The 19,343-nt window shown below is 34.1% G+C and overlaps 1 protein-coding gene across 4 annotated transcripts in view; it reads right to left on the bottom strand.

Annotated features, from left to right (window-relative positions):
- The window catches only part of ATF7IP (activating transcription factor 7 interacting protein), a 120,729-nt gene that overhangs the window by 94,895 nt on the left and 6,491 nt on the right, over nucleotides 1-19,343 (bottom strand). Inside the window, exon 1 of one of the 4 annotated variants that reach the window (XM_060658309.2) lies at nucleotides 9,034-12,116. The exons of 1 other annotated variant lie outside the window; for it this stretch is intronic. In XM_060658309.2, the coding sequence (XP_060514292.1) occupies nucleotides 9,034-9,050 (17 nt within the window). In that variant the 5' untranslated portion in view covers nucleotides 9,051-12,116. Of the gene's footprint in view, nucleotides 1-447; nucleotides 1,930-9,033; nucleotides 12,117-19,343 lie in introns of those variants that run through there. 2 more of the 4 variants (XM_060658308.2, XM_060658311.3) reach the window with 2 other exon arrangements.

Here is a 19,343-nt window from a genome sequence, read left to right as displayed (position 1 = left end):
ATGAATTCAAAGTGGTACATTTACACTAAAACTTTATAGTTAGTAAGGTCATAAAATGTCATTTCTCTGTGTATACCAGTTGGTGTCACTACAACTGAAAACACAGTAACAAGACTATAATGAAAAGAGGTCTAAAACTGATTTCTATGTAATATGAACATATTGTATGCATGAGTAATGTTCATATATGAAGCCCGTTAGTTCATTTCAATACAAACCTGAGGAAAATTATAAAAAGTGAAAATCATTTTTTAAAAGACCAAATCCAAATATGGTATTCTAAATCTCCTGAGAAATTTACATTAAACAATCTACTAACCTTGGTATGATTAAAATTAAAACCAAACAGAAAAACTTCCCAAAGGTGAGAGAGAGATAGACATAAGGCCTGAGGGGTCAAGGGTGGGAAGTGGGGGTGGTCACAAAGAAAGGACCTGAATCTCTTACCTGTGGGTAGCTTGATATTGTGAAAAGGGCTTCCTCTTCTGTGAACCACTGCTACTTAGTTCATTTGTATAAACATTAAAAGCTAATGCAGACTTCTAGAACAGCCTTCTTGAGCCTAAATTCCTTGCTTGGTTCATATTCATAAAAAATTAAAAAAAAAAAAAAAACAGGCATACAGTAGATTGGCTACATATTAAAATTCCTTTCAAACAGTGGTTCACATCTGTTGTATAGTTTGTGCAGCAAACATCCCATTAACCACAAAAGCCAAAAAACGTCAGACAGTATGCCAATGAAGCTCACAGAACACACAAAGTACATCTTCCAAAGGACTGTTGCAAGTGAAGATGCCTAGAATCAGAATTCTTTTGTACTGCTTTCTATTCTGCCAACTATTAGGACTGCAGCAACTGTGTGCAGTTAAGTACCTCCCACATATTACCCAATAGTATCAATAGGCATAAAGCTATAAAAGCAGAACTATAAGCTTTAAAGGCTTATAGCTTCTCATTATTGCACATATTGTCAGTTGTGGAGGTCTCAGTACTCTTATTCTAAAGCATCAACTCTGTTCTTTCAGTCCAAAAGGCTGAATTCTTATACATTCCAAACAGAAAATCCATGACACATATTATTTGCTGCCCTAGCACAGCCAGACTGCAGTTACAGCTAGCTGGCACCAGTAAGAACAATTTACATAAAGCAGTCCTCATTTCATGACCAAACTAAAGGAGAATACTGCTGAGTAAACCCTCCCCCATTCGTTCCCCAACAAGCACTGACTGGTTCTAGAATATATCTAGTTATGTATTTATCAATATGATTCAAATCCAGGTAATAAGAGAAAATCAACTTACAATTCTTATGTAACTGAAATTCTACTTCCACCATGCCAAAAATATTTCTAACACCCAGAGATATCCAAAAGCCTTAGTTTTTCTGTGGTATAGATCAATATGATTACATAAATCCAAGAATTGCTATTTTTAACAATCATTAAAAATACAAATTATAATTCACATTAGCTAAAAGCTGTCCTCATCCTACTCCACAGCCAACTTTCAAATTTTAACTAATAGCTTAAATAGTAAATGATCATTAAATACATTTGTTCTTAGAACCACACTGCTTTACATTTCACCAAATAAGAAGACTTAATGCATCCTCAAGTACCACTGTTACACATATTTACCACTAGTTAATATTACTAAAGTTTTTTTATAAACTCAGACATGGTAAATTACAAATATCTACACAAGAACATATTTTTTCAGTGGCACATTCTTGTTTAACCTAAATCATTCTTGTGCTGGTTTTAATGGCCAGATATGACTGAGCAAGAGTTGAGTCACTGTCTACGAAGTCCTTTAAATTTTTTTCAATAATTACTTTATGACCTACTAATAAATAATTCTATATCTTCACTTTTATCTTTCCACTTATTTTAGTGGGTATAAATATATTAAATTTCATTTTCAAATAAGTCTGGAAACTAGGTTAGTGCATATCTAAAATGATAATAAAATGAAAAGAAGTACTTAATATGCTAACTAGGGGTTATCCAAAATATGTTTATTTTTTAATCTTATTTTCAGCTGTTTTAAAACACTGTTCTTAAACTATCTCTATTACACAATAAAAACAATGGGGCTCTAAATTAGGGGAAAGATAAAGTTATCATATATCAACAGGAATTAGTAGACTTCTAATCCTAAATATCTAGGTTTTCTTTGATAAGCAATAATAGAGTTTCTCAAATATTCTCTTTTCAGAATCTGTGCTCCACCAGCAGCAGGAGGAGAAACAGGGGCAAATAAATATAAATAATATGGTATGATTCTACATAATATACACTGTGTAAGGAACATTTGGCCACTGATCATAAAATCTCAGAATTGGAAACCATCCAAGTATTGTATTCCTTCCAGTTTTAATTTTGTTAGATGTGTCGTCCTTCTCTCTTCCTACTTTATGCATCGAACTCTTTAAATAAAAGTACTTGAAAATCAAAGAACCTAAAATCATTTAGACCAGCATAAAATATAACGTAATTAACAACTTTTTTTTTAAAGCTGATTAAGTTAAACAATCACCTAACAGTGAATTAATCATAAGAAGTTAAATTCTCTACAACCTGCTTACTAAAGAACCAATAATGTTAGTTATTATTCTAGCTCAGTGCTTTGCAAATTAATAATGATAAATAACTAATGTTTTATTTCCAATCCATCAAAGATCAATACTTTTGTAAATACAATGAAAATAAATTACTTGAAAAGTGAAACAAAGAGGAGGTATATAAAATATATGCCTCAATTATTTTTATTATTTGACACAAGTGACATAACATTACTTTATCAGATTGATATAAAAATTTCTAGACACTCATAACTTCAGCTCTAATCTCATGGAAGACCAGAACAAACAAAAACTAATCTGAACTGACCTTGAACTGGTTCACAGAGCACATTTTGGCAATGTTCACCTAGCTATTCACTACCTATTCTATCTTACCCCCAGGATTCTCAATCCCTTGGTACTTTCAACTACTCATATTTAGTGTCTATCTTCCCATTTCTCCTGCCCCAATGTAAATTCCTTGAGGCCAGGGATCTTGTATGCCAGACATCAAAACAGTGCCTGGCAAATAACAGGTACATAATAAATACTTGTGAAATTTGTTGAATCAACTGATCAATTCACAATCCATTTTTGTTTTCACTCTATCATGCTTCCTTAGCACAAATAAGAATTCTTACTGTGTCCTCTATGAGCTCTTTAAAGTCCTCTCTTTGAGATTTAAACACCTTACTTTCTGGCATTTTTACTGTAAATCAGCCAGACCCCTAACAACCCCTTACCCTAAAGATCATTTTCTAAAGTATCCAAGTAGTCCAGATTTCTCTCCAATTACATAATGTTTGAAAAACTAAAACAAAAACAAAACAAAACCAAATGTGCCAGAGGGAACCTCGTGAAGAAAAAGTAACCGATATTTACTAATAATTTGTATCCCACACTGCACTATGTACTTTATATATACTATGCTCATTTAAATCCCAATATCAAGTCTGTACGGTAGAGACTTTATTCCCATTTTAAAGATAAGAAAACTAAAGTCTGAAAATAAGCAACCAGCTTCATCCCATAAAAAATAATGCATAAGACTTATTGAGCACTTATGATAGACATTATACTTTGAGCATTATATATATATTCCTCATATAAACTCTAACTAGTCAGTGAAAGAAAATGAGTTCACTTTCACTCTGATCGCAAAGTCTGTGTTCTTCCCTGACTCCTTATCTAATCCAAATCCAACTACCTCTCTCATTTCATGGTTGCAGAATGGTATAAGAGCATAAGTAATTTATCCAAAACTATACAATTAATGGCAGTACCAGACAAAAATAATCATTTCTTGACTTCCATACTAATAGCTTCCACTATGCATGCCATGATACTTCTTTGTCAGCAAAGGAAAGCAACAGGTCACATGACTCCTGAGTAAGTAGCACCTGGTTTACTACAAGGAGGGTAGAAGTCCTTTGGCAGATGCAGAAGCCACTCCTCAAACATGGTATTAAAGTCCCTCCTTTCATTAAACTCAAAGGATTCACTGAATAAGTAACATGTTTTCATCATTTCCATATGCACACATTAATGACTAAGAACTGACTGTTACAAATTACTAATAGAGAACTCTGTGGAAGTTCTAACCTGAGAGATTTAAAAAAAAAAAAAAAAAATCCCTTATTTGAACAGACTTTAAGCTTTCTCCCAAATCACTATCTCTTTTTGAAGTGTGAAGAGTTAGGAAAGCAGGAGAATAAATGTTTCCTGTGCAAGTTAAATGCTTTTGTAATTTCCACTAAAGTTTCCTCTCTAACTTAAAGCCATTTTCCAGAAAAGAGTAACATTTCCCTAGAGTTAGCAATGTCATGATATTACATGAATGTTAATAAGTTGGCTTTCGCTCTGGAAAATGTGAAATTCAAAAACACATCAAATCGTGATCATAAACAACCATGTTTTCTGGATCATTAATATAGTCTCAAAATAGTTGAGACAGTGAATGTTATATAAACAGAAGGAAACTTTTAACAAAAATAAGTCTACGATGGCCCTAAAATTAGTCTAGTGCAGTTAAGAAAGCTTTCTACTAGCAACTTTCTCATTTTAAGTGATAAGATTTTTCAACTCAACAATTTAAACAAAAATCTTTTATAAAATGTATTTTATTTACCTGGTCAGTAAACTGTATATCTTGAATATATATCTTAACTTTTTCTTTTTTAATATCATTAAAAACATCAAAATGATAAATTTAAAGAAAAGAGGGCTTATTATCACACTAAAAGATCTCAAGGTACTCCTGTTTCTGATCAGTATTTCTTTAATCTCTTCACTTTCATTCTATTGTCACTTTTTGCTAATGTCCCTGGATCTCTTCAATCAGCACCACCGTACTCTAATACAGAAATCAGGACAAGGCTGAAGATTAGCAAATGTGCCACACCTTCTAACGAATAAACTGTCTTCACATATGTGGTCTTTCCTACCAAGTAATGAGGGCTAGATTTTACTTATGTTTACTTTCTTCTAGGTTAAAAGCTACATACTAAATATAAAAGGCTGTCAACAACCTGTCAAATAACTAGGATAGGGATTTAAAAGGAGTTTACAGGGGCCCAGCAGGTAATGTAATTAGTGAATAGGACCAAATGTGAACTATATAGTCCCTATCTGAAGGGACAGCAGCTACTCCACTGTAGATTATTTTTCTAAAGCAGAAATACATTGTTAGCAGTGCCCATTTTTCAGAGATGAGACATCCAGATTTTTGCGTAAAATCTGACAGCTTTAATGACTGGACAAGTAGGACAGCGGCTAAAGAATAAAGTCTGTCAGCTGCCAATTTGTGGCTACTGAAAGAAAACTCTACTGTTAAGATCCTCACGTATACTGAAACACAGAAAATTCTAGGCCCTGAATTCAAATCATCTCTTCAGAGAAATTATTTTCTCAGGGTATATTTGGATTCAGCCAGACTAGAATTGAAACATTTCTCCCACTTACTCCCCTAATTCTGTAATGTCAACATTCTACATTGGCTTTACTTAATAAACATACCTGGCACTATCCACATACAGCAAAAGGTGGCTAATTTATGTAACAGAATAGGACCAGTAGTAGAAACATGAATACAACATATTACCAAGTGGATGTGGATGTACTAATATTAAAAACTTTTTTTTTTTACATTTATTAATTTTGAGAGACAGAGACAGACAAAGCATGAGCAGGGGAGGGGCAGAGAGAGGGGGAGACACAGAATCCGAAGCAGGCTCCAGGCTCTGAGCTGTCAGCACAGATCCAACGTGGGGCTCGAACCCATGAACCATGAGATCATGACCTGAGCCGAAGTTGGATGCCCTACCGACTGAGCCACCCAGGCGACCCTAGATGTACTAATATTAGTCAGCACTTCTTGCTTCTGAGTATGAGCTATATGAGAAATTTCCCATACGGTTTAAACATGCCACATTCCTTGATCCAATCACATTTAATAAAGTACAGGACATCTGAGAAGCAAATAAAGTAGAAAGCATTCAAATATTACTGGAAAATTAGCATGCTGGACACTTGTAAAGTATTTTATGGTACTCTTCAGAAACATTATATAAACTAATTCTTAGCCTATTCTTGCCAAATAGATAGGAATTTTTTCCCATTTTACAGATGAGGAAACAACAGTCAGAAAATGGAATGAGTTGGGGCGCCTGCGTGGCTCAGTCGTTTGAGCGACAGACTTCAGCTCAGGTCATGATCTCACGGTTTGTGAGTTCGAGTCCCGCATCGGGCTCTGTGCTGCAGAGCCTGCAGCTCAGAGCCTGGAGCCTGCTTCTGATTCTGTGTCTCCCTCTCTCTCTTCCCCTCCCCCCCACTCATGTTCTGTCTCTCTCTGTCTCAGAAATAAACAAACATTAAAAAAAAAAAAATGGGATGACTTGACCAATATAAGAAGAAAGTAGTAAAAACAACTCAAATTTAGGTTTGAACTCTTCATCCATGTTCTTTCCACTACATCAACATTTTCCTTAAAGGCTTATACTAATGAAATGGCTTAGGAAAAAGGATAAACAAATAGGGAGCTAAGAAGTGACAAAATAATAACACAAAACCTTAATTACCCAGCTCCCAGATTTATTATGCCTTCAGTTATTCACCTAATAGCTAACCTGGAATTCAGCATAGACAATTTGAAAACTGTCACCAATCCCCAAAAGTAATAATCCCATTGAGGTCTAGTTTATGCTTATAGTTGCAAAAATGCAACATGGCAGGGAAAGAATTAGGAATATCCCAAGCAACCACAGTGTTCCTGTTTCCCCATGTACAAGTAATAATCAATGGAGTCATCTTGCAGAGAGTAGAGATAAATTGTATAATCCACAATAGAAGGCAAAAAGAGTAGACAAGTGAAATTTCCCCCAAGGTCCCACTCTGAAGATCAACATCAGTTGGTCAATAATTTCAGCCTCACAAGTTTTTCTCTAACAATAAACAAGAACAAACTGAGTAACTGGCTTGGACTGTATGAAATATTTGATATACAGTGAGCTGTTCATTCTATGAGAGGCATAAAAATAATAATAATGATTAAGGGCATCACACATTCACTTCCTGTGTCATACTCACTCTAGGGCAAAACCTTACTGAAAAGCATGATGGATAAAATCTCTCTCACACACTGAATTTGTTCTTCCTCTCTTTGGGGGGCAAGCTCATATGACTGTATTTACATAAAGTAATGTTCCAATTATAAGAATCCACCATATCACATAAAAGAGTCCTAACAACTTCACAAAATAATAAGCTAATGGAAGTGAAACAAATATGTTAAAGCTGTTAATGAAACGGAGTGATCCCAAATATACTTTAAGCCACTGTATAAATGGGCAATGATTAAGTTAGGAAAAGCAATTATTTTCTTTCAAAAAAAAAACAACAGTAGAACAAATATAAACATAATTTTGTGGCAAGGCAGCAATTCCAAACTGTTAAACTGTGCAAATATAGATCTTATACTCTACCTTTATGAAATTAAGAAAAAGAAAAAAACATAACACATGTTCTAGTATACTGAATCCTACAGTCCCTAGCACCTGGAGTTCTATAAAGAAGCAACCTAGATCCTAACATTAATAGATTATAATTGTCATATATCATCTGGTTTCAAACTTTTGTTTTCATCATAACAGCCTAATTGCTCTCATTTTATTAAATAAACTTACAATAAATAAATGCTATAAACTTAAATTATAAAATAAATACAGAACAATAAAACACCATATGTATCCCTTTTAAATACAGGGGTCTTTCATAAGAATTTAATGTGCAAAAAGTTGCTGTTTTTGAAAAGTTGCTCTATCTAGAAAGTTCAAAACTTACTGTTCTATGTCATATTAGTCAGGGATATATTCATAATACTCTAAACAAAATTAGAGAAATGTACTATACCATCTATAAAAAAATTTTAGTAAGTACCACAATTTAAACATTAGAACTTAAAGTGTAACAGTTCTGCTGTCTGAAATATATGAATAAAAACTTCATACTCTCTGGATCTCTATGAACTTATCATATCTCAATAAACATTTCTACTTCAGAAGAATGTTAAGAAAGCTTTTTGCAAACTGTGAAACTAAATTTACAAAATCATTGAATTATATTATTTTTAACAATACCACAGGTTTAAACTAAGGCTAATGTGGACATCAGCAATTAATATCAATTAACTAAAACAACTGAGTATTTCTTTCAGCTCTGTTGTATTAGAACACATTAGCTAGAAAAAAAAAGGGGGTATCCAGAGCTAGATGTGAACTTGTTTCTAAACTCAAAATCTGAATCTGAATGACAATTTAAGCAAAAAGTAATTAGCATAAAAAGTTATCACCATTAAAAATATGAAAGAATTGAATGACCCAGAGGAGGCAGCATAATGAGAAAAAATTGGAACGCACTGTACAAAAAAAAGTCTAACAGTGCTAAATTTTTTTTTCTTTCTGTAACTATGACTTATATTCAGAGAATTAACATTCTTCTCAGAAAGCTACCAAACAAAAGCTCCAACACACACACACATACACACACACACACACACACACACACACACACACGGAAAAATCTCACTCTTCATGTAAAACAAGGCTTATTTATGGCTTCTTTCCAAAAAAAAAAAAAAAAATCTATTCAGAAAATATATTGTTTTTAATTTTTACAAAAAAATATCAAGCAAACTAAAATATCTAACACAAAAAGAATACTAAGTTAATTAGGGCCAGAAAAGCACTACTGTGGTGATCTAATGTTCTGGCAATGACAGAACATAAGATGGTGAGAAATTACAGGAATTTAACCTTTGACCTCACCATCCTATGTACTGTTTCCATAAAAGAGGCTTAAAGCAAACATTTCAACTTCTTAGCAAGCTCCAAGTTCACCTTGCTATATAAACTCAGTAAAATTCAAGTATTTTTTAATTAAAATGTTCAAAGATAAAGAGTAATTGGTTCTTACCTCTGGTCCTGATGCATGTGCCAAGTCTCCTCACTGGCATAGTTGCTGCCTAAGCAGCTACAAAGACTAGGTCAGCAGCCATTTTGAGACAGCTGCACTGTCTCAGTTGCACTAAAGTGTAATTAAGATGGCTGCAATGTGCACTCAAGAACTCACACAGTGAAAACTCAGCTATGTATCAAAGAAAGTCCCTCCCACTTTTTCAGCCTGCAGGAAACTGAACACAGACAACAGCTAATGCATATACTGCAACAAACAATGCAGCTGCTTAGGACACAAAAAACAGAGAAGGCAGCAAGCCAGTTTTGTAACACAATGCCTGCGAATCCACCCCGACTTGCAATACAGACTTTGGGCACATCCAGATCCCAGACAGCTTGAAGTCCATGCCACATATTAGCAGTTACAGAGATAGAGCCAAATCACACACAGCAAACATCAGGGAATTCGCTTGAAAGAAAGCCTCCATTTCAGTCCAGAAAAAAAAAGTCTGCTCAAGGCCCCTTTTTTTTTTTTTTTGTCTTTTATAGTACTTTTATCACAAAAAGAGTGCCAATTTTTAAAATTTCTGGAAAATTAAGTTGTTTAAATCCTGATAGTCAATTTCCATTTATAGAAGGCTAATTATTCTTTTTCCCCACAGAATCTAAGCCCCAAAGTCCTCAAATCTAGCAGAATGGTTAAAGCTTGCAGTCAAATTTTTGAATCTCGACAATAATTTTAAGTAATCGCTGGGAAGAGACTAGAGTCATTAGAGCTACAATGACAACAAAGCTTATTTTGAGTCATCAGCTATAAAGATAAAAACAATTTCTTCTCTTTTGTAGTCCAGATGGCCACAAAGACATTTCCAGGTGAGTGTTTGGTCCCAGGGCAAATTAAATTTCATGCCCTGCCACAGACCTCCCAACATTTTAATATGGGTGAAAAACAAATAAAAATAAATAATGTAGACACCCCTGGAGGAAAAAAAGAAAATAGGGAGAACAAAGGGGTAAAATTCAGTCGGAAAGTGGATATATAAACAAGACAAATTTGAGCGAGATCCCAACAAATCTGTCTTGGCAGTAACCTACCCATCAAGAGAAGTGAAGGACAAGAGCACAGAAGGAACCTGTGTGCTTGATAGATAGCTCACATCATCTAGGAAATCCACCTTTTCCTTCTCTTTTCCTTGGTTAAGCTTCCTAAAATCTAGCTGCCCTATGTGATCTTGTGTCTATCCACCACTAGATGTAGGGATTTATTAAAATTCATTAAGGGTGCAGGGAGGTAGAAGGGATATATTCAAAAGGCGATTGGCCCCATAAGTTGATGATTGTTCAAGCTGAGTGATGGGCACATGGAGTTGATTCTTTCATTTTATTTCTGTATATATTTAAATCTTCCCATAACAAAAGTTTAAAAATGAAACAAAACTATTCAGCTTTTTAAAAGATCCCTACTTATTCTCCATTAGTCAAATTGGACGGTGTACGTAAAAACTGCTTCAAATAGTACATTGGGGGAAAAAGGTTACATTTAACCAAGCCAGATTAATTCTTCAAAATAATAATAATAATAATAATATTCTCTGAGGATGGCTCAAATCTAGTTGCTAAAATCAAGAGACTGGTAAACTGTGAAAGATTCAAACAGGATAGACATTACTGTGGCACTGAAATGTGACTAAGGTTAATGTCAAGACAAATAGCCAAAATTTTTAAAGCTGCTGAATGAGCAACTTCTAATATTCAGGAAGCAGATTCTTTTGGAAGTCTGTTCTACAAAAATTTAAATTATGTAACACACCCTCAAATGTACCCTGTCCCATCCCCTCCTCCCCAAGCCTCCCCTGTCTTGCCAAATACTTTTCCAATGTAAATCCTGACTACTTTTTTCTCAGTCTAAGCTTTTTGAAGCAAGCTAAGTTGCTGGCTATTACTATTAGCTATAACAACTTCTTTTCACCCAATTTAGACTTCAAAATAAAAGACATAATCTACATTCCCTCATTGTACCAATCCTCCTCCAGCCAATACAATCATTTAACTACCAATGTACTAGATTTTCTCTATTATCCCAAGGCACATTAAAAAAAAAAAAAAAAAAAAACAATAAATATACTGATTATCTACTTCACACATGAGACTTTAGAAAACAAAGCAGTAGGGAAGTACGTTAATATAGATCAAATCTTCAGATGAGTTTTACATGCATCATTTCAATTAATTCTCACACTAATCCTATGAGGTTATGTTACTTCCAACTCATGACTGAAAACAACAGGCTCAAAGATTAAGTAACTTCACAAAAGTGCTAAGAGCTGAAATCCATCCTAGACTACACCCAGTCTGAGCCCATGGAACTTCCATCACCCATTTCTTCCCACATTGGTTCTGTTTCTACACATCATGAAAATAGTTCAGAAAAGAAAAATACTTACACTGTTATTCAGATAACTGTTGCCACTGCCCATATGTTTCACTCTATCCTAAAGAAACTATCCTAGTTCACCCAATAAATCTTACTCATGATTCAACCTAAATTATCTCATCAGTAACAATCTTTTACTTATTCTCTTTTCCCCTTACAATACCCATCCCCCAAGCCAGCTGTAATTTCTCTCTCAAGATCTTTTGTGCATACCATCATTACACTTATCACATTTCATTGCTTATATCTTTATACATGAGTTCCTAAAGGACAGAAATTACATCTTATGTCATTTCCCATTCACTTCCATAGTGTGAAACACAGTATTTGTTCAATAGACGGATATTGAGCTGAAGTTAATTCCCAGTGTTTTCATTTCTACTATAAAAATCTCAGAAAATTCTACATCTTTAAAACGTTCATTTTCAGGAGCTCAAATCTTACTTTCTAGGAAAAAGAAGTCAACTAATGAGTCAACAAGTTTTTAGCCTTGTCCTAAAACACCTCTGTACTTAAAACTCAACATAGAAAAAATACCTTTTGTAGAGCATTGTCCAGTTTTTAGTGTTTTTATAGGATCTACTATGTGCTCAGAATAGCTGAACTATGAAAAAAGCCTATAGAAAATTATGGAACATAGGTATATTATTTACTTTTACATTTTCAAATTTTACTAAGAATACAGCTTGACTTTTATGTCATACAAGAAATTTGCTTTAAATAGGATAAGTCTTAATGAACCCAATTATTGTTTATTTGTAAAAGCAAACACATTTCAAAGCTACTTCAAATATTAGGTAAACATTTCCATGATTACTCAATGTTTTATCTCTTTCTAAATAAAAACTAGCACTTTTCACATAATTTTTTCATTTCAGTCTTAATCATGTAAAACAAGAGTACCAAAATTTCAAATTTTTATGAGCAGAGAATGTGACCATTTGCTATGGGTTGCCCAAGCAACAAAGAGAACTGGAAGAGAATAACTGTAATTAACTACTATAACCTTTTATATAACATATACCATACTATTACAAGATTTTACATATGCAAAATATTGAAGATTCCATAGAACCTAAATAACAGGTTTCACTATATCAAGTAAAAAGTAAATACACTTTTATTTAACTAATATACTTCAGTTACATGTTATTACCAATCTTACGTATGCTAAAAGAAAAAATAAACATGAGAATGGTATTAAGACAATGAAATGAAAACACCTTAATTTCCCTCTCTCAAAGCCCACTAAAACTACAATGAAGGTAGTTTTTGAAAGCATAAATCCTTAGGAACAAGGAGAAAAGTAAAAAAGAAAATAGCTAAAAAGATTTGGGAAGATGAAAATAAGCAAAACCACTGGTAACTAACTTAGCAGTTCCCAAAACATCATAGTACATGCTTCACTGGGGACAAGAACCAATTTAAGTTACATGGCGGCAACTTCAAAAGACATAGCAACTAAAAGAACAAGGACGACTGGGACGAAGGGAGCAAACAGTAAGGCTGGTATGACTGAAAAAGGGAATACTAGTGAAAGCTGTTTGCAAATCAATAAGATACCATCGATATCCTTACCACATTCCACTGAATACCTCCTCTCTAGAGTCCTAGCAAAACTATGAAGGCAACATCCACAGTTAAAAATGAGAGTGGCATACCAAAAAGAGAGGGACTAAATGCTGGCTGCAGAGACACCTAGTCCTTTTCTTCCATTAATCTTCCAGAATGCTACCAATCAGACCCTTATTCTCCACATAAGAAAATGAAAACGGAGTGTACTTAAAAACCACAAAACACAAGACTGTAAGGTCTTGGGAGCTCTCAAAACCACCCCACACAGAAAAGCCTAAAAAGCTTAAAAGCTGACAAATTTAGATATTCTAATCAACTTCTTAATTTTCCACAACAGCCAGGCAAGAAAAAAAGGACAACTGAGACAAGTCTCACATGGAAGACAAAGACCAAAAACAAACCAAAAAACAACCTAAACAAAAAAACTCACAAAGACTATGCAAGAAAAAAAACTTCAAAAAAATTAATATTCTCAGATAAGAAAAGATAATACAATCATATGTCAATAATAGAATACTAGGGGTTCCTGGCTGGCTCATACAGTAGAGCATAAGACTCTTGACCTTGGGGTTGTGAGTTCAAGATCCATGTTGGCACAGAGTTTACTTAAAAAAAAAAATAGACTACAGGCTAAAACCAAAAAGTAGAAATTAAGAACATAACATAAAAAATGAAAAACTCAATAGAAGAACTGGATGACAAAGTTGAAGAAATCTAGCTGAACAAAAAGACAAAGCTGTAAATACGACGGAAAAAAAAAATCTAAGAAAAGTCAAGTACCCCTCCAAAAATTCACATTGGAATGACAGAATGGAAAACAACTATCACCAATGAAATCACTTAATAAAAAATTCCAAGACTGAAAAACAAGAGTTGCCAAACTGAAAGGGCCTGATGAATTCCAGCAAACAATGATAAACATATCCACATCAAAGAATTGCAGTGAAATTTCAAAACACTGAAGACTAATAACAAATTCTACAAGCGGCCAGTGAAGGGAAAATCACAAATAAGAATGGTTTCAGATTTCTCAGCAGTAACAGAAGCAAGAAGACAATGGAACAGTGCTTTTAAACTTCTGAAGAAAAATATTTTCCAACCTAGGTTTCTATACCTAGCCAAACTATCAATCAAGTATCTAATATACAACGATAATTTTCAGATACATACAGTTTCACAAAATATACTTCCCATTTACTCTTTCTCAAAAAGCTACTAGAGAATACGGTCTTCTTCCTCTAATGAATAAACCAATAAAAAGACATGACACATGGAAAACAAGGGTGCTACACAGACAAGGGGTAAAGGAAATCCAAACATTGTGAATAAAATTCTAATAACAGCAGTGTATACCATATGAAGAGAGCAACTAGACCAACTGTAGCAATGAGACTCAAGAAACAAAAATGAGTCAACATCCTTGCTGCCACTGTACCCCAGGAAAGAAGGAAAGATGTACATCAAAAGATCCTTAGTAAAGGACTGAACCAAATCATCTGAACTGTTACTGTTATGTAGAAGAGACTCCTGGATACAGGCATCCTGGGATAAAGCTGACCTTACCTTCATGAATCAACATCTGTAATCACTAAATCAAGAGAATGGGTGAGGATTTCTACGATTCTGTTAGTCCAGTGCAGACAACTTTGTGTAAATAGATTACTTAACCCTAGATCAGTGAAACAAGAATTACTTACAAGTAAATGAACTGACTTAACTATGGTTTTTTATTTTTAACGGTTACAAGAGAAAACACTTTCTTCTTAATCTATCTTAACCTTCAATTTAAAATATATTTCATATAGGGGCACCTGGGTGGCTCAGTCAGTTGAGCGTCTGACTTTGGCTCAGGTCATAATCTTGCAGTTTGTGAATTCGAGCCCTGTGTCGGGCTGTGTGCTGACAGCTCAGATCCTGGAACCTGCTTCAGATTCTGTGTCCCCCTTCTCTCTCCACCTCACCCCTGTTTGTGCTCTGTCTCTCTCTTTCAAAAATGAATAAACATTAAAAAAAATTTTAATATATTTTGTATAAATAATAATACCTTGATCTAATATCTTCAGAATTCCAGGGGGAAAATATCCTGTGAAAGATCTTAACATTGGTTATAATTAATAAGCCACCAGAACAATTAAAAAACCATTCTGTAGAAAAATACTGAAAATATTATTGGCTTTATCTAAACTGAATCTCTTTACTTTTTTATAAACTAGTTTACAAAGTTCCAATAAGAATGTTTTCCTTCCTGTCAGGATAAAATTGGATAAATCAAATTGGTAACCATGACTACAAGAGAAATGTGACATTTAAAAAAGAGGTAGCTTATAATTAGGTATGACAGGGAACAAAGACTACACCTCAAATGTAGAAATGACTGCCCTGCAAATGCAAAAAATGATGCCTCATAAGTCCTCCCAGAAATTCAATTTAGTAATTCTTCTATAATTTATGGATTCCCAAGTTTAATGAGAATAAAGAATATCATTTCCTGACAGAACAATATTGACAAATGCATAAATCTCAGAACCATAATACCCTACAGTTTTAAGTATTGCAGGTGAAAACTCATTGAGATAAATTAGATGGCTCTTGGTTCCTGATCTTGTAATCAAGCAGATAAGTTATTACACTTTACAAAACATCTAGATGGAAGCTCTTTTTTTTTAATCTTTATTTCTGAGAGAGAGAGAGAGAGAGAGACAGAGTGCAAGCAGGGGAGGAACAGAGAGAGAGAGACACAGAATGTGAAGCAGGCTCCAGGCTCTGAGCTGTCAGCACAAAGCCCAACGTGGGGCTCAAACTCACAGACCATGAGATCATGACCTGAGCTGAAGTTGGACGCTTGACCAACTGAGCCACCCAGGCGCCCCTAGATGGAAGCTAACTCTTAAACCTCATGTCAAATGTATGTAGTTTTGTTAACCAGACAATAGGGAATTCTTTGAATATTAATCAGCTATTCATTAAACCTGTGTAAATAAAATAAAACATCAAACTAAAATAATCAGAAGATCAGTAAACAAACTTATGTGGTGAAATTTGTTTCTTAAGGGGCAGGAACTTGGCCACATGAATGATTCTACAAGAAAACAGACACTTTGTCTGGCTTTAATTTTGAGTGAGCATGTCCAACAAGTTCCATACCTGGAGGGTTAATAAAGAGAGAGGGAGCACTTTGCACCCTTTATTTAAAAAACAAAAAACAAAAAAACGATGGCATATGTGGATCTAGTCCCCAAAATAAATTATTTCATCCCTAACTTTGGCAATGATGATTGTCTGAAAAAACGTGACCAACTGTGAAGATAAAAAATTAATATGAGAAAATGGCTGTAAACTTAGTAAATTTAGTAATCTTGTAAGGCTTTTATTCTTTAAATGCCTTTTAAAATAAAACAGTTCTAAAGGTAGACTCCTTCACAAACCTTTACAAATAAATGACTTCTTTAAAGTTTTGGGGTTTCTTTTTCTTTCTTTTCTTTTTTTTGAGAGAGAGAGAGAGAGAACACAAGCAGGGAAAGGGCAGAGAGAGAGAATCCCAAGCAGGCTCCACACTGTCACCATGGAGTCTGACATGGGCAGAACTCACAGACCATGAGATCATGATCTGAGCCCAAATCAAGAGCTAGATGCTTAATTGACTGAGCCATCCAGGTGCCCTGCAAATAAACTACTTCTTTAAATGCTTATTCTTCTCTACTAGTGAATGGTCTTCTAAAACTACTTTTTGAAATTACTTTTTAAATGCATTTAAATTCCAGCTCCAATAATCAAGAATATTGCCATTTTCTATATATCTCCTCCATTGAGGGTTCCGTATAGCTTCAACTAGCTGCCTCTTAAATATTCATGCCTAATTGATTCAATTGATTGAAGACAGAAAAGTGTGCCAGGAAAAACTGCTAAGTATTTTTTATATCTAATCTCATTTAACCCTCACAACCACCCTATCAGATAGGTAGTACCACCATTTTATATTAAGTAATAGTGTTGGCAGACTCTAAATTCCCAGATCCCAGTATAAAATTATTGCTCTTTCCACTTCATTATATTACTGATTTTAGGAAAATCCTTCGCCTTTTTGTTTCTTCATTTATTTGCTATCTTCCAACTTTTATATCACTTAAGTTTGATGGAAAAGGAAAGAATTACACAAACTTAAAACACAAAATAATTATTTAATTCCATCTTTTTATCAAACCCTTATTAACTTACACACATTATGTCCTTCAGAGTTAAATCTTAGAAACTTATTAATAGGTGAGCAATGGTGTTTCCTTGCTTTCTTCTATTTCTTAATGAATGAGATGGAAAACTTTCTTTCTAAAAGTTGTCTCACAATTTATAATTTTTCATATGCAAAATGCCTGTCCAACCTTTTGTCCATTTATCTAGTTGGTGCTTAAGTAAATTACATGTTCAATTATTTAAAAAAAAAAATCTAACATCTGTAGATAATAGTAAGTTAAATAAAAAAAAAGAACTATAGCATATCTTACTTCGCTTTTTGGCACTTCACCTAAAACAAAAGGATTCTTGCCTTTCAATAAACAAATATTTATTGAATTTTAAGGAAGGCAATGTGGAAAGCAATCTTATACTTTTAATAGTGGTCTTATCATTCCTAATTACAAGGGTTTTTTCCTTAACATGTGACATTTGTCAAAAACATCAATAAGATACAATTCCTAAATGCAGGAAGCTTATGAAGTATTATGCAACTAAAAACAAAGAAGTAGAAAGGAATAAATGTCTTCAAGCAAGATAGGAAGTAAAACAGAGTAAAAAAAGAAATGAGAGAACTTCTAACTGAGAATAACAATATCCTTTATTAGTTACATTATGTAGGCACTATGGCAGCAATGACTCTTACAAAACTCAAGGATCTATATATGAAGGTGGTATTTAGAGTTCTCCTCACACACTACCTTCTTTCTCATTTCTTTTTTTTTTTTTTTTCAACGTTTATTTTTGAAAGAGAGAGAGACAGAGTGTGAGCGGGGAAGGGGCAGAGAGAGAGAGGGAGACACAGAATCTGAAGCAGGCTCCAGGCTCTGAGCCATCAGCACAGAGACTGATGTGGGGCTTGAACCCATGAACTGTGAGATCAAGACTTGGGCCAAAGTCAGACGCTTAACCGACTGAGCCACCCAGGTGCCCCTCTCGTTTCTGATAGATACTCTGAACACCTTATTCATTACCTTTACTAAGAATATCCTTCTAATTCACCCCTTAAAATACAACCCTCTAAGATTTCCTTGATCTCTTCCCACAACAGTTTCACTTTCTGTGCCATAAACAAATACCTACTGTGTCTTACTTGTAGTCTATAGAAAGCTTCTTTTAACTATCTACTTATTATACAACTAAGCTTTACGTATATGCAAAGAATTTACAACCACAATCTTTTTACTTGTATACATTACAAGGTCCTCAAAAATTATATTTTCCATCTTCAAAATGTATATTTCACACATACAGTTACAAAACAACAGGATCTGGAAAAGAATATTAAAACATAAACTCGGGGCACCTTCCTGGCTCAGTCAGTGGAGCAAGCAACTCTTGATCTTAGGGTAGTGAGCTTGAGCCCCCTGCTGGGTGTAGAAATTACTTAAAAATAAAATAATTAAAAAACATAAATTCAACTTTAGACTAAAGCAAGCAGTTCAAATAATTGCGATTCACGACTGTCATTACAGTCCTTACCTGCAGTCCTTCATCTTTCAAAATAAGCAACTAGCAAAGTTAAAAAAATATTACACTGAAATTTTAAAATTAAATTAAAATTCCAATTCTTATAAAGCTAAATATAATTTAATACATTTGCAAGGGCAAGCAGAAAGGGAAAGAATTGCACCATTATTTGGTGGTATACACACACACAAACACACACACACACACATAACTAGAATCTCAGACACAAATCACAAACACAATGTTCTCAAAATTCCACTTGAAAAGAAGATATAGAGTTATAACTATAACTCTTGAGACAGAAAAACAGTTTTTAATATCAAATTATGAATTACTTTGATACCACTTCTCCAGCTTCCTTTTGTAGCAGAAAGGGCTGGTTGTTCCATTACACTCATTTATCCCCTTTTATAAAATTCCTTAATTTTAGCTGAGCACATGATTGTCCAGCTAGATACTACATTTCCTAGCCTTCCTTTCCCAGCTAAGTATGTTCCAATGACTAAATCCACACCCATAAAACTTGAGTCAAAGTGATAAGTACCACTTCCAGATCATGCTCTCAAAAGAATGAGGTGTATACTCCCACTGCCCTTTCTCCCTTGCCCCTGGTTGGTGAAACT

Source organism: Panthera onca, chromosome B4 (assembly GCF_046562875.1).
Source record: "Panthera onca isolate mPanOnc1 chromosome B4, mPanOnc1 haplotype 2, whole genome shotgun sequence".
Classification (NCBI taxonomy): Eukaryota; Metazoa; Chordata; class Mammalia; order Carnivora; family Felidae; genus Panthera; species Panthera onca.
Note: the sequence above shows the minus strand (reverse complement) of the source record. Positions and strands in the feature narration are given on the sequence as shown.